This window comes from Podarcis tiliguerta (genome assembly GCF_965153285.1).
Source record: "Podarcis tiliguerta genome assembly, chromosome: 9".
Taxonomy (NCBI): Eukaryota; Metazoa; Chordata; class Lepidosauria; order Squamata; family Lacertidae; genus Podarcis; species Podarcis tiliguerta.
In genome coordinates, this window is record NC_139542.1 from 13,792,490 (window position 1) to 13,814,690 (window position 22,201).

Sequence of the window (22,201 nt, forward strand, 5' to 3'; positions counted from 1 at the left end):
TGTCATAATGATGATGATCATTCTTAATTGTTGATTTGTTGCTGCTGCTCTTTTTGTGCTAAAAGCCTGTGGTTCTTTGCTGTGATAATAACGTTGCTAAAAACTATCATTTTCGCTTATTATGATTATGGCTGGGATTGTGATCATTTGACATGCTCTGCGCCTGCATCGAGCTGAGCAGGGTCTGGTATGGTTTCAAATGTGATGGGGGCGCGCGTGTTGAGATCCCTGCATTGGGGGGGCGGGCGGGTTGGACTAGATGACCCTCGGGGTCCCTTCCAACTCTACAATTCTATGATTTTCTAGGAAGCCACTTTCAGGAGGGAAAAGCCCTGATTTCGATTTCCAGCATTTTAAAATGCGACTCTGGAGCGGAGAGCGTGGAGTGCGTTTCGTTTCTTCCAAGCAAGCTTCCCTCGTTCGCCAGCATCCAACGCTCCAACTCTCATCTAAAGGAAGCATCTTCCTTACTCGCGAGGAATGCCCCCCGCGCGTCGATTGCCCGGCAGAATCGTCAGCAGGTTTCGGTGCAGAGAAACGCACGGGTTCAGCGCAGCTCTCGCCAAGGCTTCAGAGAAATGCGCTTTGCTACCTCGAGACGCCGCGGATTGAACCGGGCACCGTCTGCGCGCAAAGCAAATGCGCTTCCACTGAGCCAAGGCTCTATATCATCCCGTCCCGTCGGACTGTCTTTGATCAAAAAGAAGTCTCGCTCTCCCGGAGGTCCACCAGCAGAATGAGCAGCAGCACCCGCCTCCAGCAAGGCTGACCTGATCCAGAGTTTGGAAAAAGTGAAGCATCAACCGAGGTCCCAGCATCTAAAATTAGCTTCCTGCGCTCCTGATCCCTCTGGTCGTTTGCCTCCGTCTAAACCATCCCTTGTGGAAATCTTAAGCTAGGAGCTCATCCACACAACACGTGGGACAGGTGGGAACGCGGAGATCTGCTCTTTCCACTAAACCCATCACTCTCCCGTCTCAATTTGTCGTGTTGGTTCTGAGATTTAAAACCATATTAAAAGGCTTACATCGCAATCTCTCCTTTCCTCTGTCGTGGACCCAAAAGAGGTCTCTTTCACCCAAGCTCTGACCTAGACCCAGACCTGTTTCTCTCAAGCAAGGTGGTAAGGTAAGGTAAGGTAAGGTGGTAACCACGGAGAATCATAAGAGTTGAAAGGGACCCGCAAAGGCCATCTAGTCAAACCCTAAATAATCCTTGAAAAATGGCCCAGCCAAGCCTCCAACGAAGGAGACTGCCCACCACCTTTCGAGGAAGTCTTCTCCTACTCTGGGGCTGTGTAGGAAGAGGCACAGGGTGGCGCTGTGGTCTAAACCACTGAGCCTCTTGGGCTTGCTGATTGGAAGTTCTGCGGTTCCAACCCGCACCATTGTGGTGACTTCCCGTTGCTGTGCCCCAGCTCCTGCCAACCTAGCAATTCCAAAGCACGCCTGTGCAGGTAGATAAATAGGTACCGCTGCGGTGGGAAGGTAAATGGCGTTTCCGTGCGCTCTGGCTTCTGTCACGGTTAGTTTCTGGTTAGTGTGTTTGCTAGGCTTTGGGGACGTCTTGCTCCTTCACACTTGGGTTCTTGGACGCTTAACTAGATGTGGGTGCTGTGTAATACCCGTCCAAAGGTGGAGAACTTGCAGCCTGCCATATGTTGTTGGACTACAACTCCCATCAGCCCCTAGGAAAAACTTTCTGACAGTTAAAGTTGTTTGATAGCGGAACAGTCTCCCTCCAGAGGTGGTGGACTCTAACTCTGTGGAGGTTTCTAAGCAGAAATTGGACGTCCATCTGCCATGGATGCTTTAGTTGTGATTGCAGGGGGTTGGACTAGATGACCCTTAGGTCCCTTCCAATTTTATGATTCTGTGAACATATAGAAGGCCGCATATGTTTCCCATCCTTCTTGTAAGTCCTTCTCTAATTCGTTTTGGGACGGGAGTGGGCACAAACTTTGAAATCGCATTGATCAGAAATAAGGAGCTGGTGTTACAGATTCAGTAGGAAATTCTATCTTTCTAAATAGATACAGTATAGGAAATATCTATCTTTCTAAATAGATACAGTATAGGAAATATCTAACAGTAGCAAAGTATTTCTCTCCTCTCCTGCATCATTGCAACATTTACTCTTTCCCGCACTCCGCATGGGAATTAAGCGATACCCTTTTTTCATCCAACTGAAAAATGCCCAGCGATGTATTAGTTTACAAACGACCTAGCAGCGAATAAATGCGGAAACTACGGAACTTTTCCTTCCCCGGAAAGTTACAAATTGCAACCACTTCTTCCAATATGCATTTCATTATCAAGTTCTCTCTTTTAAAGGATGCTTGGCTTCTTTTTTAAATTGCTTTTGCAAAGTGTAGAAAGCCACAAAAATAATTGATCAGATTCTGCACGACCAATTTTATTATTTAATCTCAGACGAGATCGCATTATATTCACACACCCCTTCTTCCCCCACTCTTTCTTCCAGGCAAGAGACGTCTTGTTTTGTCGCTGATTTTAATTGTTTTATCTTTTTTTAAAAAAACAAAAAACAAAGTGCAATGGCATCGTACTAGTCTTGCAAAGGATGTTGTTACTGCTGTTCTCTTTACAAACCGAACGGTTTTCATATAAATTAATAAAAGGTTAAGATGCTAATACAATGTTATCATTAGCTTTTAAAAGAAAAAGGGGGAATGGGCAGTCTACAGTGTTCGTTATTATACAGAAGGGGGAGAACAATACTGTACTCCACATTTTTCAAAGTCAATTACAGTAACTAAAACGAATGGGGGAATTTCTTTTTGAGCAGGAAGAAGTTGGAACATATCTCCACAGCAAATTTAATACGCTTTTTTTCTGGGAACAGGTAAGGTCAACCATTTAAAAATATTCATCTCTCCCAGGCCTGCTTCCAAAAAACAAAAAACAAAAAAACCAAACAAAAAAATTAAATTTAAATTAAATCAGATGCTAGTAATTAAATAGCCTTATTGGCATCTGGCGTAAGGAACATTTTATGCTTGGCAAACAGCAAAAGAGATCATTAGCTTCATTTTCTAGGACTCAATTAAAACTGAGGGGAAATAAAGGAAAATTTGTAGCCATTCACTTGGAAGAATATCTAGATGAATTCAAAGGAACTCGCTTCCAAGGAAGTGTGCAGGGGAGCAGAGCGACTAAATTCAAATCTGAGGCTGTAGCCAACTGTGCAAATGCCAACATTACACAAAATTCTGCTTCTGTCTGATGAAGACTCCTGTGTGACCCTCAAACTTGCCTAGTCTTACACTGACAGAAGACGATTCGCTGAAACGAAACTGGTTATATTTCCTTCCGTCTCCCTTTTCGGAGCCCCAACTCTGGCACGGATTAGAAATATTGCGCAGCCAGCGAAGGAGAGGGACAGGAGAACAATTATGAGCTATTTCAGAAAATAAACCCCTACCTGCTTTCATATGCCACAAATCTCACTACTGAAACCGAACGAGAAGGACTTTTAGAAGCGAGCTTTCCCCCAATAAAGCCACACGGAGGAGTAAAGGAAATGCAAACAGCCAACGCACTCTTTCTAGGCGCGCGCGCACACACAGACACTCAAACGAACAAGAAACCAAAGTATTGTACACGTTAAATATTCACAGTCAAAGAAGTCCGCTCGCTTCCCCCCCCCCCCAATTATTTACAGAGTCGCCCACGGATGTAGTTCTGAGTCTGGCCAGCAGGGGGCAGAGAGGAGAGAACGAAGTTGGCCGTCGAGCGGCGCCGATCCCCTTTGCGGAATCAGGGAGGGAAGCGGGGGCCGCACAGCCGGCCCGCCGACAGTCATTCCCCACCACCACCACCACCAGCAGCAAACAAAACTGAAACACGTCGGGGAACCTCTTCTCCTTCTTCTCTGGGTAGAAAAATAGATCTGTACATCTGTCTGGAGGGGGCGCAGGGTCGTGGAAGAAGCAGCCGTCGGGGATGGATAGATGGATGATATCGGGGCCCCTCGCTCTCGTTCTGCCGGGCGGGATCTCTGCCGTCTAGGAGGATCCCTCGTTCTCCGAGGTGTGAAGAAGGAGGCTGGCGCTTGCGCCCCCGGTCTTGTGCTTCTTCAGCAGCTGCGTGATCTTCTCGTCGTCCGAATTGGGGTCCAGGGGCTTGTTGTAGTCGTCGTCGTCTTCCTCGTTCTCCGAGGCGCCCTTCAGCCGCTCCGTCTCGGAGTCTTGCTTCTTCTTGGCCGTCGCCATCTCGGCCGCGTGCTTCTTCCGCCACTTGGTCCTCCGGTTCTGGAACCAAACCTGCACAAGGGCGCGGAGAGAGCAAGAGAAACGAGGTAAAGCAAGAGACCCAGTTTCCCCCCCTCGCGAGGCCCCCCGAGTTCCATTTAGACGCAGTTTTTAGTTCGATCCGGATTAACGAATCCGGAGTGATCGGCTCGATGGCTCCGTCATCCGCTGATGCGAATTTAAACCTGCTTCTCACGTTCTCAACCAGGCAGGAAGGAGGGGATCTGGCCTCAACAAAGACTCCGGCATATGCACTCTTAATCCGGATTAATCCGGGGTGACTCGCAACTCTGAGTTCTGTGCTCACCTGTCAACAGGTTAAAGTGGTAATACCTAAATTCCTGGGAACAAGCCCCATTCAACTCAGTGGAACTTAATTCGAATAGACTTGAGAAAGGAAGGGTGAGTGTGAAACTTGCCTAGCTTCTCCCTAAGCCACACACAACACCTCACTTTCGAAATTCCTGACTGAGCATCATCTGCATAAAACTGCAGCCTCTAATTATGGAATGGCTAGTTCAACTAGTTTGTATCAATGGCGCAGTTAGGCAAGTTTACACTTTGAACTTGATGGTCTCACTAGGACCTATTTAGATGGTAAAATAGAATTATAGCATTGTAGAGTAGGAAGGGAGGGTCGAGGTCATCTAGTCCAACCCCCTACAATTCCCAATGTGGGGCTCAAACCACAACCCTGAGATTAAGTCTCAAACTCTACCGACTGAGCTATCCAGTCTGCGTTACTTCCAAATGTGGCAAGTCAATTGTGTAGACGTACTCATCCCAAGTAGCACCCTGAACTTCTGCCCCAAAGTCCTGCCCTAATGGGGGCCACCCTGCCGTTCTCCCAATGGAAGTTCGAGACAGCTTACACAGGGGCTCCCTCCAGCTCTCCTTAGCTACAGCAAGACCATATTGCCTTCAGACGATCGTGACAATATTGCTTTCAGTCGTTCGCCACCTGCGACCTTGTTAATTAATCCAAATAATTTAAGTTTCCATGCTAAAAACCACCAGTGCATACTAGTATCCCCATTGTACTAAAAAGCACATGTGGAGAAAAAAAACCAGCATACGCATCCTGATTAAAGGAAAATTAAGTACCAACATTTATATGCAAAATGAAGTAGTGTATGCTCCCTGGTTTTGTATGTAATGGACATTGAGATTAGAATTCTATTTCATCTAGATTCTACAGGAGCACCCTGCCTGTACCTGGCAAACTGGTAAAAGGGTTTAAATAACGCTTTGTGCCCATAGTTCTGTGCTCCCCTCAAATATACCTCCTTCTTGAAATTATTCTGTATTAGTTTTAATAATTCCATAATCCCGCAACGACTGGGGGGCACTGTACTAGCTACCCTATAGCACTGGCAACAGCTGCTTCTACAAACTATTAGCTTCCGAATGACCGATATCTCAGTAAAGACCATGTGCTTAGATCTGAAGCCGATTTGGTTAAAAATTAATAATCATCATCTGTGGGGCCAATAACCAAACTAGTTAAAAGAAAGCAAGGCAACCTTCCACAGCAGGATCATAAATCCACTTCTTTGGAAGTCAGTGCTAATGAAAGTGATAGGGTTTACTCTTGAGTTTGTTGCTTGCAGTCGTAAGTGATTCCAGCCCAAGAGTCTAAGCCTCTAGAACAGGGGTCAGCAAACTTTTTCAGCAGGGGGCCGGTCCACTGTCCCTCAGACCTTGTGGGGGGCCGGACTATATTTTTGGGGGGAAATGAACGAATTCCTATGCCCCACAAATAACCCAGAGATGCATTTTAAATAAAAGCACCCATTCTACTCATGTAAAAACACCAGGCAGGCCCCACAAATAACCCAGAGATGCATTTTAAATAAAAGCACACATTCTACTCATGTAAAAACACGCTGATTCCCGGACCGTCCACAGGCTGGATTTAGAAGGCGATTGGGCCAGATCCGGCCCCCATGGCTCAGTTTCCCTCCCCATGCACTAGAAGTTCTCCTGTGTGAGCCTTGCTGAAATGAATGGGAGCTGTGAAGAGTACGACACTTGCCTAGTTCTCATTCATTCTCATGCACCATGGGAAATGTGCAGAAGGACTTCAGGAAAAAAATGCCCCTTTTGCAGAGGCATACCTAGGCTGCCTTGTGCCCTTGGCTGTATCAATATCCCCTACCCCATCTCTTGAGGTCCTCTGCCAAGGTGCTCAGAGAAGCCTGTGTGCCTTGCCACTCAGAACAGCGGAGGAGTATTCCAGGCAGCAGGCAGGTGGCAGGGCAGGTTCCTAGCCACTCTGAGTCAGAGTGGAGGGGCACGATTTTTGCACCCCCTGGGCCTGTGCCCTGGTGGGTGCTAACCTAGTCAACCCCTAGTGATGACCCTGCCCCTTTGAACAAATCAACTTAAACTGGGGAGTGGTAGAGACCATGTTCTACATATACAAGGTCCCATGTTCAATGCCCAGTGTCTTCAGGGAGGACTGGGAAAGACTTGACGCCTGAAACACTGGAGAGATGTTCTACTCATCGTAGACAGCCCTGAGTTATAAGGCCCAGTGGCCTGACTTGTTATAAGGAACCTTCTTATGCGGTAACCCAAAGTTGCTTTTGCTGTTGCTTAATTGTGCAATCTTTCATCATAAAGGTATGATGAAAAGTTAGCACCATTTTGCCTACTGATCATATAAAGACCGCCAATTTCAATTGTTTCTGGTGCACTTGGTTAAATTCATTTGTCTATGTTTTTGTTCTGAATATATTTTTTATTAAATATTCTTCTTGGCTAACAATAGTACAAATAAAGTCTCTTTTTTCAAGTCCGTTAAATTCCCTTGTGGAAAAGCCATTGAGTCAGGTCTTAATATCTCTTTGCTGGAGATGCTACATTTAGCTCTCGCTTCCAGATGATTTGGACATGATCCACTCACACCTGCTTCTCTGGAAGACCCTGTAAAAATGAATGGGAGGACAACGAATGGCATCTTCTATTGGAGGTGGCATCTGGGCAAGGTTTGAGGGGCAGTCATGCAGGTTGGACATACAACATGTTGTAGTAAGTTGACTATGATGCCTCTAGTGGTGAACACTTTGCAATGGATTTAGGCAGCTGAAATGGGACACTTGTGAAGGATGTGCAGTTTCCAGAACAGACACACATCGCTCTAAAACTTGATGACCAACTATGAATTGGCTACATTACCCTTATGACAATAATTTGTTGAGCAATATCCCTGGGAGATCAGCATTGGCTCCCAGTACATTCCCGAGCACAATTCAAAGTGTTGGTGCTGACCTTTAAAGCCCTAAACGGCCTCCGTCCAGTATACCTGAAGGAGCATCTCCACCCCCATCGTTCAGCCCGGACACTGAAATCCAGCGCCAAGGGCCTTCTGGCGGTTCCCTCATTGCGAGAAGTGAGGTTACAGGGAACCAGGCAAAGGGCCTTCTTGGTAGTGGCGCCTGCCCTGTGGAACGCCCTCCCTTCAGATGTGAAGGAAATAAGTAGCTATCTTATCTTTAAAAGACATCTGAAGGCAGCCCTGTTTAGGGAAGTTTTTAATATTTAATTCTGTATTGTTTTTAACACTCGATTGGATGCACCCAGAGTGGTTGGGGAAACTCAGCTAGATGGGTGGGGTATAAATAAATTATTATTATTATTATGCATTTAAAAAAACAAACAAACAACCAAGCAGCTCTTGGTCATGTTCATGAACTTACTATTAACTAATCTGTTATTTTAAGATCATCTGCAAACCTTCTGCAGTAGATGAGGATGCAAATACAGTAACAAGCCCAGGGTCCCACTTAGCAGAAGGAGCCAGAAAGTCAAACACGCAGATGGTCTGAATTATCACATTTTTAAAATAAATGGAAATAAATGGAAAAACACACATCATCCTCTAAGCCTTAGATTCTCAGGAGTCCATCCACTCCCCACCCAATAAGACAATTCAGTCCAGTGTCTAGCATTACCTTCCCAATTGCACTACTGCCTCCCATTCATTTCAGCGAGGTTTGCCCAAGGGAGTTTGCCAGTAGACAGGACTGTGCCCCTTTTCCTGCCAGTTGTAAGTGGCGCTGTGAACTAGCACTACCAAGCAACCGCTGTTAGGTCTCACCCAGTGTCATGATTGCATGGCTAGTATCGTTAGAGCAGCAATCCTGCAGTCTAAATGCACTTCCTCCATCCACCCAGGCAGATCTGTTTTCAGAAGGATTCTCAGGCATGCAAGAGCAATACAGAGCAGATGTGCCTCTGCATGGCTATCCTCATGTGCATCACAGTGTGACTTCACTGGATGTCTTCTGATATGTGTGTGGGTCCCCATTCAGAGCTACTAACTTTAAAACCGAGTAGTCCTGGGAGTCCCGTTGGAATCAATGAAACTTCCCAAGTAAATGAGGTCAAAATGCCACCGGGCATCCCAATTTTATTGCTGCCACGAGTGATATTTTGGACTAATAGTCCAAATTGACTTTCCATATCCATATCACAGTGCGCACTGATATTTTAGCACTCTTTAATATTGGCGTTCCTACCGCTGCAAATAAATCCCCTATTAAAAACACAAATGAATAATAGTAATTTTGATAGCTGCAGCATAGTTACTCTCACTGCCAGCTTTCAAAACCATCAGCATATGATTCCCATCAGTGTTAACAATTATATCAATAATTGCTATCCGTTCCATGATTATTGTGACCACCGCAAAGCTATTGTAATTGCTGCCACGGAAATTATAACATTCGCTTACTTACTCACTTAGCAATCAGGACAGACATATTCATTTATTGTTGCTGTTCTGCATAAGAACAATTGCTTCTTCAAAGACCAAGGAGCTTTCGCAAGATAGAGTTATTATTAAGAAGGCAAATATTAGCATAATGTGATCGCCAATGCAGTTACAGCAGAAGTCATGTTGATGTGTTGGAGTGATTTATTGCATAAAACGGTGTGAGTGCTTAATATAAGTACTTCTCAGTGCTTTCATTGTGGTTATGTTAGGGAGGCCAGATTAACCTCCTAGTTTTTTTACCCTTCTGCAATCCTGCAGTCCTATGCATTACTACTACTACTGTGATTTACTTCTGGGTAAACAGTAAGTCACACTACATTCTTTCCTTATTTCGCCTGCCCCATTCCTTTCACCCCACACCACCCTCCTGGCAAAATTTAAACTGTAGGCTTCTCGGGGCAGAGAACTGCACTGCCAATTTTTTCTTTGGCCTACTTGCCCTGTAAAGTGCCCTGGGCATTGGTTGCGCTGTATGTAAATTGTGACAACAACCATTAACATAATCTAGCTGACTTTCTGAGGACCTTTAAGTGCCACTGATTTGAATAGCAGAGGTGAGGATTTGCTTGACTCTCTTCTATTCAAATCAATGGCATGCAAAAGTATTTAACCGTGGCTGGATGGTGCCCAGAAATAGCAAGTTTATGTCTGGAGCTAAGGAGCTTTTCCCCACCCTGATGGACTAACATCTTAATTAAAGTGTCTGCTCCCTATACCTTTGTTTCATTCTTTGAAATTTTGTCCAAAGGAGCACCCAGAGCTGGGCTGTCAGCCTGCACAAATGATGCTTAACTCCTGTTGAAGACAGCGGGAGTTAAGCAGTCCAGCTGCGGCAGGATTGTCATAAACACGCAAATGTTGATCTGTGCACTAAAACAAGCTTTTGCATAATAATATGTAGGTTGCCTCTCATTTTTGTACTTTTTATTTTCTGCTAATGTCTCTACATCCACACACCACTTCTTCTTTCTTCTCCCTTATTTGTTTTACTACTGCCTCTCTATCTTTTTGATTATTTGCTTTCCCTCCCCTCCAGACTAAAATGAAAATATACCAAGCTGCACTGCACTTCCCTCTCCCCAATCTGTCACACCAAAATATGCGCATCCTCATTTGTTATTGCTTTCCTTAAGGGTAATTCAAAGGGAAAGCTCTCCTCCTTCTTAGGTCTATAAATCCCTGGCACCGGGTGGTTTGAAAGAAGGGTAGTAGACTGTGCTAAAAGTAACCAGTGCAACTCCCCCTGACACCCCCGCTCTACAATTAATATCTTTACACTCCCCCCCCCCAAAAAGGCAGGACTGTTGTTCTTTTAGATCTAACTACATTTGTACAAATGACCCTGTCTTAAGGGAACTTCTGTGGATTGAACTCAATGAGGCTGCCTCCGTTTCCAGTCCAGAAAGAATTGCTCACACTATGTTGTGGAGGTTTACTTGGGAGTAAATCTTACAATCCTATGCACCTATGTTCTGTGCATGAACTCAGAAGTAAGCCCAGCTGATTGCAATGGAACTTGTTTCCAGGTGAAAGTGCATAAAATGATAGCCTTACTTGGGAGCAAGCCTCATAAGACCTAATATTATCTCCTTCGGATTAGATATGTATAGGATTGGGATCCACGTCTCTCTGAAATCAATGGGACACTTTTATCTAGTCCAGATAACACATTTGGCTGAGGGAAAAGTTAGTGCTGCTCAACTTCTGTTCGAATCAATGAGATTTAAATGAGTCCTGCAGGTTTTTCTCTGGGAAGAATGGGTCCATAAGAGCTTTGGTGTACAACGAATACATTCCGTCACCTCTAATAATACATCTCTCTAATAATACATCTATCTGCTCAGAAAATTAGGAAAGTAGCCTTAAGAAAAATACATGGCAAGGGGAAAATATTTTTGTATGTAATAATAATAATAATAATATAATCCACCATAACTGCACAGTCATGTTCACAATACACATTTGATGCACAATACACCTTTTCCCCCTCCCCAAACTCACTGCAATAAGTAGATGGGGCTTCTGCTCCTAGTATATACAAGTACTACAGTAATTTATTCACGGTCTTCCCCATATATTTACAGTGACAAATGAGGGTCTCTAGATAACTTCAGGAAGAAGAGACAATCTATAAAGGAACACACACACACACACACACACACACACCCAATCTGTTAAACTACATTTGTTCCAAACCTTGTCTGGAGAATTTCCCCTTTGGAAAAAGGGGTGGCGAGAGTTGAGGGGTAGTGGAACCCTGTAGATAAACTGTCCTCGCGACACCTTCTGCGACAAAGCATCTCCTTGTTTTCCCTTGATATAACCACAATCAAGGGAGCGGTGGAGGGAGGCCTTCGTGGGCACTCAATCTACTTTTTAAGCCTGCTAATTCTGCTAATTCAAAGGAATGGATCTCTATGGCTCGAACGAAGGGCTCTGGGGTTCCAGACACGTGCTAAAATAATTCTAAAAATCCAAATAAGCCCGGGAGAGAAGCCACACGCAACCAAACTTTGCGACCATTACAGTGCGGCCCTACACGTGTCTACTCAGAAGTAAGCCCCGCCCAGTTCAACGGACTATAGGATTGTAGCTTTCATAGTCCTCCAGTACAATCCTATACATATTTACTAGGAAATAAATCCCTATGAGGGTTCATCCGAAAATACAGGATTGTCATTTTACTGATGTAGCTGGAGCCCTCGCTTCATTTTCCTGTTCCTTTTATGGATCTACATAGAATGCTGCGTATAAATGCATAATTATGTATAAAATACAGGCTTTTGAATGCAGTCTCAGGATCACTTTTTTCTATGTAAGAACCACAACCCAATCACTCAGCATTTAAATTTGTTGCCTTGCAGCTGAATACTAGATGTTGCTGGTATTTTAATATAGTTTTGTGGCTCCAAATAGACCATGGGGAGGGGGGGGGGACTTCTGGCCCACGGACCTAATTAATCTAATAATATAGAATAACCCATTTATTATGGCATCAGCTTGGGGTTTCTGGAGTCCATCTATGCATCTGATTGAAGTGGACTTTGGTCCAGGAAAGCATATCCTATAATAAAGTCCAAGGCGTCCCAATACTCTTTGGTTGTTTCTCCTGGGAAAGACTTCACGCGGCTACCCCTGTCTAATAAATACGTGCTAGGTGCAAAAACCACCACCGTCCAACTGGTGTCAGTGGCAAAACTACCCTTTGATTTAATGCCCCTGGACGGAGCTCCGAATCCAAAGCGATCGCCTTATATGACTGCAGTCATTAGTGCTGTATTGAAAGCAGAACTAAATTAGCTGCTGCAATCCACACACCGGAGCAGCTTCGTCGACTCCCACCGCGAGTGACGTGAGGTTCACTGGACTTGGGCGAAACTTAGTTCCCAGAAATTGTTCCTCTTAATGACCTCCTCACTTAAATAGTCACCTTCCGGTGGGAGGTCACTCTATCGAAATCCCTTTTTCTAAAAAAAAAAGTCTCCTTTCAGCTCCCTTGCAGACCCGACCCCTTTATCCACGGTGGCATCTACTCACGAGTAAATGCATTCAAGAGCGGGACGCCTATACTCTTTTCAATAGTTCTCAACGGTGTTTGGGATCGTGGTCCTTAAAAAAAAAGAAATTCTCTCCTTAACGGTAGGATATTGACCCCACTTCTCCCCAAGTCATAAATATATTTCCATAAAAATATTTAGTTGGCCTTTTCTCCCAAAACATAACACGATCCAGAACAACTTTATTTTATTTTATTTTTCGGAAGGGCAGAAGTTCTTCCATTTTATTACAACTTATTTCCGAAGTAAGAGATGGGCAAGAATGTTCACAAGCTGAGGAGGGAGAGGATCATTGGAAATATAAGAACATTTTGTCTTCTATTTCCTTCATTTTTGTGGGGGTACTGAAATAGCACAAACTGCAAACAAATAGGTAAAAAATTTAGTTGTGGGCCAGTTTGTAAACTCAACATGGCTATAATTATAATTAGCAAGTATATTAAATAATAATAATAATAATAAATCATTAACGAAAAAGCTGTACCTTACTCTTATGTATAATTATCAAAAGCTAAAAATTAGGAAAAACAGCTTAGGATTTATATTTATATTTTCCCCTGTCTTTCAAAACCCGTGCGGCAGCAACAATGCGGTAGCGAAAGGCACGCGCGCGGCCCCTCTACCCATTGCAAGATGAAAGCGATATGGAGGGCACGCGCCCGATCCCTTTTGTTCATCCATATCTCCCTCTTATCGGCCGCATTTTAACACTCTCCCGACCAGATTGAGCAGTGGCTGGGGCGGGCGGGCGGGGTGGGGGAGAGAAACGGGGAGGGAGTAGGGAGGAGCGGGGGCGCGCGCGCAGAGATCGGCTCTTATCTGACCTGCTACTCTCACCTTCACTTGGCTTTCGGTCATCCCCAGCGAATAGGCGAGCCTCGCCCGTTCCGGCCCGGCTAAGTATTTCGTTTGCTCAAAAGTCTTTTCCAAAGCGAAAATCTGCTGGCCGGAAAACGTCGGTCTTGTGTGCTTCCTTTTGCCGTCTTTATCCAGCAAAATCGAGCCTTGATCTAGAGGGAAGGGTCCGCAGGAGGGGAGGGGAGGGAGGAAGGTATATATGGAGATATTTATTATTATTTGTTATTTTCAAAGCAATGGACATAAATGTATACGCGCGCTTGACAGTCCCTCTGAGTGGTGCGGCACATATGTGTTTAAAATCCTTCTTAGGGGAATTTCCGCAATGAAAAACTGCCCTCTTTGAAGAAACTGCGACGGTTTGGGGCATCCTGGATTTTACAAACAGGTGCAGATCCGAAAGGGTTTAGGCATCGCATCTGCTTCGGAGAAAGTTGTGCAGACACACAGAGAGGGAGACGCAATTTATCGTTGTTCACCTTTCTGAAAACAACGTCCATTCCGCCTCCAAGTCTGATATTTAGGTTTCGAAAGTACTCCAGGGAAATTAAATGTTAACTCAAAACGATTAACTTTAAAAGATCAGAAGGATAGGGCATCTGAAGTACTCCACAGAACAACAAGCGTTTCGTTAACATTTTTTCGCCCCTGCTTGCGAAACCAGAAGGTTCGCTCCTGTATCAAAGATTCCTCCCCAAAAGCAGAGAATTTTATTTTTAAAAAATCAAGCCGCCTATTTTCAATAGCGCAAGCTCCTCAAAGCCATGAAAGAAAGGGAAAACCCAAACAAGCAAGCAGCAGTCTTACACAGCTGAGTTAACCTTGTTTACTCAAGAGTAAACCCAACTGATTTGAATACTCCCCAGTAGCTCTGCATACAACTGCAGCTCAAGTCGTTTGTTTAAGAAACAAGGGGGCTTAATTCGCCACTCGCATTTCCTCTGAGAAAGGGCCAAAACGAATAACTAAAACTTTCCACGCTTTTCTTTCTTCCTTGCAGTCTAGATTTAGGGGGGAATGGGGTGACAGGTCGCTTTTAACCCTGTTGCTGAGATCCTATGCGCCTAACCTGGGAGTAAGACCCGCTAAACACTCTGGGAGTTACTTCCGAGTAGGATTGGGGCGCGCAGGGAAAACAAGCCGCTAGGCTGGAGTTTAAAGTGCGGAAAGGGGAAATGATCGTGTTTGCGGCAAATGTATCTTTTTAAAAATAAACCAAATTGTTGATTTATTTTGCAAGAAGCAAAAATGTCCAGCGCGTCAGCAGAGGCACGACGGACGCTTCCTCAGAACCGCTGGGGGGTAAACAGAGAAGCAACGCGGCTAGTCAAATACTACTGCAGAAGTAGACAAAAATCGCCGCGGCGGGCGAAGCTCCCTTGAACAGCTACTATTTCTGCAGCCGGGTGGGCAGCAGCGTCCAAAACCTCGCTCTTGCAGCACGGCCCTGTGCATGCATGTTTACTTGGTGCAAAAATAAAAGCAAAACAAAAAAACACAAACACCCTGCAGTTTTAAAAAGCCGTCCCTCAAAAGTGCAGGAGAGTTACTCTTGTGGCTCCGAGGTTGCGGTATCAGTTAAGCGGGTTGCCTTGCAAAACCGAAGTTTACCTCCAAAGTACTGCTGGAGTGGAAATGGACTAGAGGGCATTTATTTGCTACTTAAAACTTGTTTGTCCCGGTAGTAACTATGCAGAGCAACTGTGTCTCAAACTCCTGTAACCCCGCAGAGAACAGGCATGAGAGCAGTAGGTGCCCCTTACCTGAACTGTCCCCGGGACATCGTAAACAAATGCGTGTCGTTTTGTAGTTTAGGGACAAGGCCGTGTCAAGGAAGCATGGGTCTCAAACACTGAGTGTGTGGGAGCAGATGGGAAGTGGAGAGGCAATGCATCATATCCTCCCGGGTTAAACTACCCCGTCGCTGCTTATCCAGCCCAGCTCTCCAATTCCGGGCGCAAAGGCTGGTGGCCAGAGCACAACAGCCCGTTGCCCAAAGAAGAGGACCTTTGGAGATGACTGGGTTGAAGGCCAAATGACTGAGGTCTCGGTACCCAATGGAGACATCTGGGAAGGGCTAGAGGAAATTGATGGGCGGCGAAAGAGGGCCCTAGAGGTCAACGGAGTCCTTCAATGGGCATATTTTGCGCGTAACAGCCACTGTGGGTAACCCTGGAGATTTTGATCGAGCGTCTCTCTCTCTGTGACTTTGTCCCCATCCCATCCCGGGGGCCCGTGCCTGGGGGAAGGGGTTGTGAGGGCTGCGGTGTCCAAGGAACCACATGGAGACTTAGTATCCCCGTGCCCGGGAGGCCGCAGTGCCTAGTGGTAAGGGCTGCAGCTGGCGGAGACGGCTAGCTCCGGATGCGCACTGCGCGCAGTTTTGTGAAATGGTTCTGGCGTTGGGGAAAGAGGGTCCCCGTGGGCAGGAAAGCCCCTTGAACCCCTCGGAGCTACTTACGCGGCGTGCAGGCGAGTCTCGCGTCCCTCCAAGGCGGGCTCTGCATCACCCCTGGCCAAAAGATGGGGGTCCTGCCGGGCAGCTCGGCCAGGGGCTTGGGGTAGCGCCCCACGGCGGCCACGGCGGCGGCGGCGCTGGGGCTGAAGTAGAGGCCCGGCGGGGGCGGCGGGGGGCTGAGGCTGCTGAAGCGAGGCAGCCCCGCCAGGAGGCCGGCGGCCGGCGAGGCGGACGTCGAGGAGGCCACCGAGGAGGAGGAGGCGGCGGCCGAGGAGACGGCGAGGGCGGGCATGGACGGCCGGCTGAGGATGTCGTTGATGCCGTGCGGGGTGGCGGCGGAGAGCTGCTGCGGGGGGGAGCCCAGCGCCGACAGGGCCCCCGCGCTGTGGGGCTTGAGGCCGGCCGGCGTCGGGGAGACTAGCGGCGGCGAGGGAGAGGCCGAGGCCGAGGAAGACGACGACGAGGAAGAGGAGGAACAGGACAAGGGTCCAGTGGGAACAGCCGAGCCTGCTGTGGGGGGTGGCAGCGGGTAGGCCGCGGCGGGGTACAGAGGGGTCTTCATCTCGGCCATGCTGTGCAAGGCGGCCAAGGGGGGGCTGCTGAGCAGGAAGGCGCTCTGCCGGGGGGTGCCATCCATTTGCCCCACCGCCAGCATCCCCGGGCCGGGCGGCCTCCCAGGGGCTGCGCCGAGACGACCCCCTGCGCTCTCGGAAGGCCGGACGTCTGGGGTTCGGACGGCGGAGGTGGGGACAGAACAGGGGGTTCCTCCTATTGGGGGCGGAGGAGGGAACCAGGGAGAAGGGGGTGGGACTGACCAGCCCCCCTAAAACTGCGGGAAGGGAGGGGGATGCTCCGCTGTTGGAAGGGAAGGGGAGAAGGAAGACGGCCTGATTCTCGGGGTACTGTGGAAACGAGGACGCCCTGGTGTTGGGGTGCAGGGGCAATTTGTTCCTTGAGATTCGGGTACAAGGAAGGGAGGCTGATTCTGGATTGTGGGTGTTCCCTGCTCTGGGTCTGAGCAGCGTCCCGATTTGGGGGTTCAGGCCGCCTTCCAGGGTTTTCAGAAAAGGCAGAAGGCGGAGCGGGGCGCGGGGAGCAGTGCTAGTTCTGCGAAAGCAGGATGAGTCTTCCTGCTACTAGGGGTGGAGAGAGAGGTCCCTGGTCTGTGGGCGCTTTGAAAAGGGGGTTCCCTGATCTGGAAGGGTTGGGAGAGCTGGGAATACGCTCGAAAAATACACTGGGAGGAATCCAGAAGCTGGGGTCTCAGAGCAGAGAGTGGGTTGTCTGTGGGAGCCCAAGATCTCGGGCTTGTTCAGGAGCTGAGACAGAGATTCCAGCCTTGTTTCTTCCGAAAGAGGGGAGATTCGGGGTGCCCTGTGGTACAGCCCCTGGGGGAGAGCAGTGTTGGGGGCCACTGTTCTGAAAAACGAAACTAAACCCCAGCCAAAGAAGATTATGCTGATAAAAAACAGAGGAAGGTTTGGAGAGCACAAAATCTCAGGCTACTGCGAACGGTAGCCCTAAGTGGGAGGGGGGTCTATCCTGATCTAAGGGTATCTAATGACTGGTGTCCTCTCTTAAGAGGGTGGGTAAGCGGCCCCCTTCTAGGAGCGGGGGTGGAGCGGGTGCGCAGAAAGAGAGAGTGTCTTGCTTTGGGAAGCTGGGAGACTGCAGAAGTTTTTTTTAGGGGGGAGTTCAGGGATGCTACGACGCCTGCTGGGAAAGGTAAAAGTCCTTCAGTATTTAAAGTCCATCTTTCGCTGCTTCGTCCGGGAGGGGGCTGGAGAATTGCGCTGAACTGCGCTTTTAAAAAATAAAAATAATGGGGGTTGGTGGGGGCGGGGTGGAGAGGAAGAACCGCCAAGTCTTTTGCCGCCACAAAACAAAACAGAAATCACCGTCCTGGAGCGGGGGTGGGAGAGAAGGAGGCGGGGAGGAAGGAAGAAATGCACATTCACTTGCAAAGAGCAGATCAAGACGCGGCTGCAGCTCCGACTGAGGCGGAGGCTGTGGTTCCCGGCGCTTGCAGGCCGGCGGGCGAGCTGGACGACGGGGACTCCCGGCCTTCGCCTCTCGGCGGCTGGAGGACGTGGAGGAGCAGAACTTCAGTGGATCCTGGGAGCCGGTCCTCTTGGCCTCGGCATGCTCCTGCCTCCGAGTCCGAAAGGGATCTCCTGCTGGCTCTCTCCTCCCGCCCGGCCTGGGGCTCCGAGCGCGGCTGCCTGCGGAGAAGAGCTCCCTGTTCCCGGGACATGGACGGCTTTTGTAGCTTCGCTCCTCTGGCCGTCTAAACGCCAGGAGAAGGTCCGGGTGCGCTCTTCTTTCCTCGCCGCTCCCCGAGCATCGCTGGACTGGGTCTAGCTTTTACTCCTCGGCCGCCTCATCCTTTTTAAAAATAAAAATCGCGACCACCTTTTCTCTCTCTCCCTTCTTGATTCTGCTTTTGCCGGGCTGGGATTTCGGCGCGTCTTGCTCTCGTCGCTTCTCCTCGCTTCTCAATCTCTCTTCCTCGGGTCTGACAGATCAAGACGCAGCCCCTCCAAGGCAATAAAACATTTTCATCACTCTCCCGGTCTGCTTTCGCTATAAAGGGGGCAAGACAAGAACTTTGGAGAGGCGTCAATAAAAGAGGCAGCGGAAGGAGGGGCAGAGGCGGGCACCAGCCTCCTCCCTATAGGACCTGCCTCCTTTATGGGGGGTGGGAGTGGGGGTGGGGGGAGGAATCTGGAGAGACAGGCAGGGAGATGCGGCCAGCCCAGCCCTCCCTCCCTCCCTCGATAAGGGGCGGCGCCGGCCAAAGGCGCTCATTTGCATATTGAGCGCGGACCCGGTTAAGTTGGAGCGCCGGAGAAGACTCAGAAGGAAAGCGCGCGCAGGGGGTGGGCGGGTTGATTGGTTGGGGAGGAAAAAGAGGAGAAGAAAGCGCGTCCGTGTCAAATAAATCTGAGGATTTGCAGCGCGTGAAAAATCATAAAAAAAAAGAACGAAGAAGAATCTGTGTGGATCCTTTGCTTTCTTAAAAATAAAAAAAGTCACGCATCAGATCCCAAGGAGGCCCGCGTCTGGTTCTCGGCGACCTCTTTTGAAAGGCTGATTAAGTACCATATGGACCATCGTCCCGAGTATTGTGTAAATGAATGTGATGCTCCTTAAACAAACCTATAGAGATGCTGGAAACCCCGCTCCGCCTCTCTCTCTCTTTCTCGGCTGAGCCGGGCAGTAAAGCAACTCCCTCCTTCTGCCAGCCCTTTCCCCGCTCTCTTCTTTTACTTCTCGTCTGTTTAAATGGGTTGTGTCTGTCTGTCCGTCTGTCTGTCGGGTGTGTGTGTGCGCGCCATCATATTAAAACCAGCTCGTCCAATCCTAACTGGAAGCCAACTTGCCTGGTCGTATATGGACGGGTTGCAGTTAGGCAAAGGCAGGCGTAAATGAGTTTTTTTTTAATTGGGGGGGGGGGGGTTTCCCTTGGATCCTTGTTGCTCTCCAAGTTTCCTCCCCCCCCCACGCTCCTCAACCCCACCATTTCCTTTCTCCACGTTTTCCCGAACAGAAACCCAGCATAAGAAGGGCGAAGAGGTTTTTGAAAGTCATACAAGCTCCGGTGCCACAGACACAGGCAAGGAAGGCAGACGCCAGCAAGTGTTAGTTACCTGGGTTAGAGACTCAAACGCTGTTTTGGTGACTGATTATTATTTCTTTAACTTGGCGACTCCCCTCTCCCCTATTCACACACACATTTACTTGGATCCGACCAGAATATGAAGATATCACTGGGGTGGGGGGGGGGGGAGAGAGAACCGTATATTTTTAATATGACGAACCCATCCACCCCCAACACACGCGCGGATCAGAACGGAATATGGAGACATCACTGGAGAATTTGTATATATTTAACATGACGGACCCCCCCCCCAAAAAAAAACCTCCACACTCGTTCACACACACGAGAACGCTTGCTAAGGTCACCCCAGAATATAAAGATTAAATACTTCATTTGGGGTGGAGAATTATTTTCTAAGCCAACAGTGAACAAGCCACCATGTCAATCAATTCCTCATCCCATGCCCTAAAACAAATCCCTGCCGCCATCCCAGAAACGCCTATAGAAACTAATACGATGCGTGCTATAAAACTTGGGGCCTCCTGTCCGCGTTCGCTTCTTTTGGAAGCCGCGTTGGTTTCAAAGGGGAAGAGTTTATAAACAGCAGCAGCAGCATCCCGCATTCTCAATGGAAGCGACGCGCAGAACTTCGCAAGGACTGCGCCTTTTCCGGTTCATGAGCGCCTCGACGTTCCTCTGAGGATGGTATGGCCTTGGTTCTTAGCAAATATCTGTTCCGAGGGTTGTATAAATTGCACGGGTTGTGTGTTGCTATTGTTGTTGTCGTTGTTGCTGCTGCTGCTGTTCGAGCTTTTCAAACTTTCAAAAGCCAGCCGGAGAAACTGACGCTATCCCGATCAAAAAGCATTTAGGAGCTTCGCCCCACATGAATAGGCGTAGTACTCGATTTGAGAACGCGACACTCTGTTTTACCAGTGATCTTAGCGGAATGTATGTGTGTGTGCTGGATTTTATGCTTGCTTTTGGGTCGTTTCGTGAGCGCGTTTCATCCCTCCTGATATATTTCCCTGGTCAAAGAAACACGTCCCTTGCTAAAATGTCCCTTTAGCTCCCCAACAGTACAGGAAAAGATGAGCTGACTGCAAACACGCTCGGGAAAGTGCGGACCAGTAGCGAAAAGGACATAGAGGTGGACGTGGACCGGGCTGTGCCTTGGGGGTCGTTTTTTTTGCTTTTCTTTTTGTGGGACTGCGTTTAGTCGCCAACTAGGCCTGGTAGTAGTGGCCAGTTTAAACGAACAATCCCCGCCTCCTGTTTAGAGTAACATGGCGACTAGCTCCTAAACTTAACATTGTCTTGGAGACTCGCTAAAGCAGGAACTTAAGCCCGTTTCCGAAGCTTGGCAAAAACTTTGCGCTCTTTACGCAAACTTGTCTTTCGGTGGAGCAACGGATGTTTGTTCCTGATCAGATATATTTCTGTTTATTGCTTCCATTCTTATCCCGGCGCCTTTCCGTAAAGGAGCTCGGGGCCACAGAAAACGCACCCAGTCTCACAACAACCCCGTGAGGTGGGCTAAACGGAGAGATGGCAACTAACCCAAGGAAACCTGAGTTTGCTGAGGAGTTAAACCTGACGCTACAACCGGGGTTTTGCCATATGTCCTCTTTTTCCAGGACACGTCCTCTTTTTCACGGGTATGTAAAAGGAGAGTCGTCACAGCGACCCATCGTTAAAAGCAGATGTTGGCAACTTTTTGCTCTTCATTTCTAGGATTGGCGCCTCCCCACTCAACTCATTGACAGGGTTCCTCTCTCTTTAAATGGCTGCAGCAAAAATTCAACAGGTGAGGCTTTCAAGTTCCCATCCCTCCATCCTGGGAAAAATCCCCCCACCTGTGGAATTTCTGCCCAGCTATAAAGTCCTGTCACAACAAAGGCATGTTATCCTCTCCGTTACCATGCGCAGAGGATCGGAGGCGGAAGTGTTGGCCGTGACTTCTCGCAACCTCACCCGGTCGCTGTCTGAAACAGTAACGCCGACCCACCTATAGGGTCGGAGGCGGGGGTGGGATCAGAATAGCTCAGCGGCAGAGCACGTGCTTTGCATGCGGTGAAGTCCCCGGTTCGATCCCCGGCGCCTACCGCTCCAAAAGGAGCAAGTAGCAGCAGCAGCCGGATACAGGGAAAGCCCGAGGCCTCGAGGAAGTCAATTCTGAGATGGAGGAGCCAGTAACCTGCCTACAAGGCGACTTATGGAAAACGCGCCGAAAGCGCCGCGTATAAGAAACGGGTTGTTTGGGGGGCTGGCGCTGGTCTTCGTGGGAGGAAGTTGAACGGGATCTATTTTTCAGTGCAAGCGTCCAGTTTTCGGTATTGAGGCGGGCATGCGCTAGATTTTACCTTAAATCAAGTAAATAAATAAAAACACCTCACTAAAAGTAGAAATTGTAGAAAGACTTTGATTTTTCTGAGCACTTGGGGGGAGGGGGTCAAAGGAATAATTTAAAACAACTCTTGCTGAGATATTTCATTCCGAATCAGCTAGACAGAGCCTGACAGAGGATGATGACAGATGCGTGTCATGCACGCATCTTAACATAAATCATGGCTACGCCCATGGAGGCGGGCATTGAAACAAACAAACAAACAAACAAACAAGCAAACTTCCCCTTTAATTCAGACATATGGAGGCAACGTTCCTTCCTTCCAGG

The 22,201-nt window shown here is 48.2% G+C and overlaps 1 protein-coding gene across 1 annotated transcript; it reads right to left on the reverse strand.

The window, feature by feature from the left end:
- Window positions 1-2,421: 2,421 nt before the first annotated feature.
- Window positions 2,422-18,520, reverse strand: NKX6-1 (NK6 homeobox 1). Its single transcript, XM_083398597.1, has 3 exons — window positions 15,930-18,520; window positions 13,448-13,620; window positions 2,422-4,285 (listed from the first exon to the last, which is right to left on the reverse strand). The coding sequence occupies exons 1-3, from the start codon at window positions 16,579-16,581 to the stop codon at window positions 4,028-4,030; spliced, it is 1,083 nt and encodes a 360-aa protein (XP_083254723.1). The 5' UTR covers window positions 16,582-18,520; the 3' UTR covers window positions 2,422-4,027.
- Between the last annotated feature and the right edge of the window lie 3,681 nt (window positions 18,521-22,201).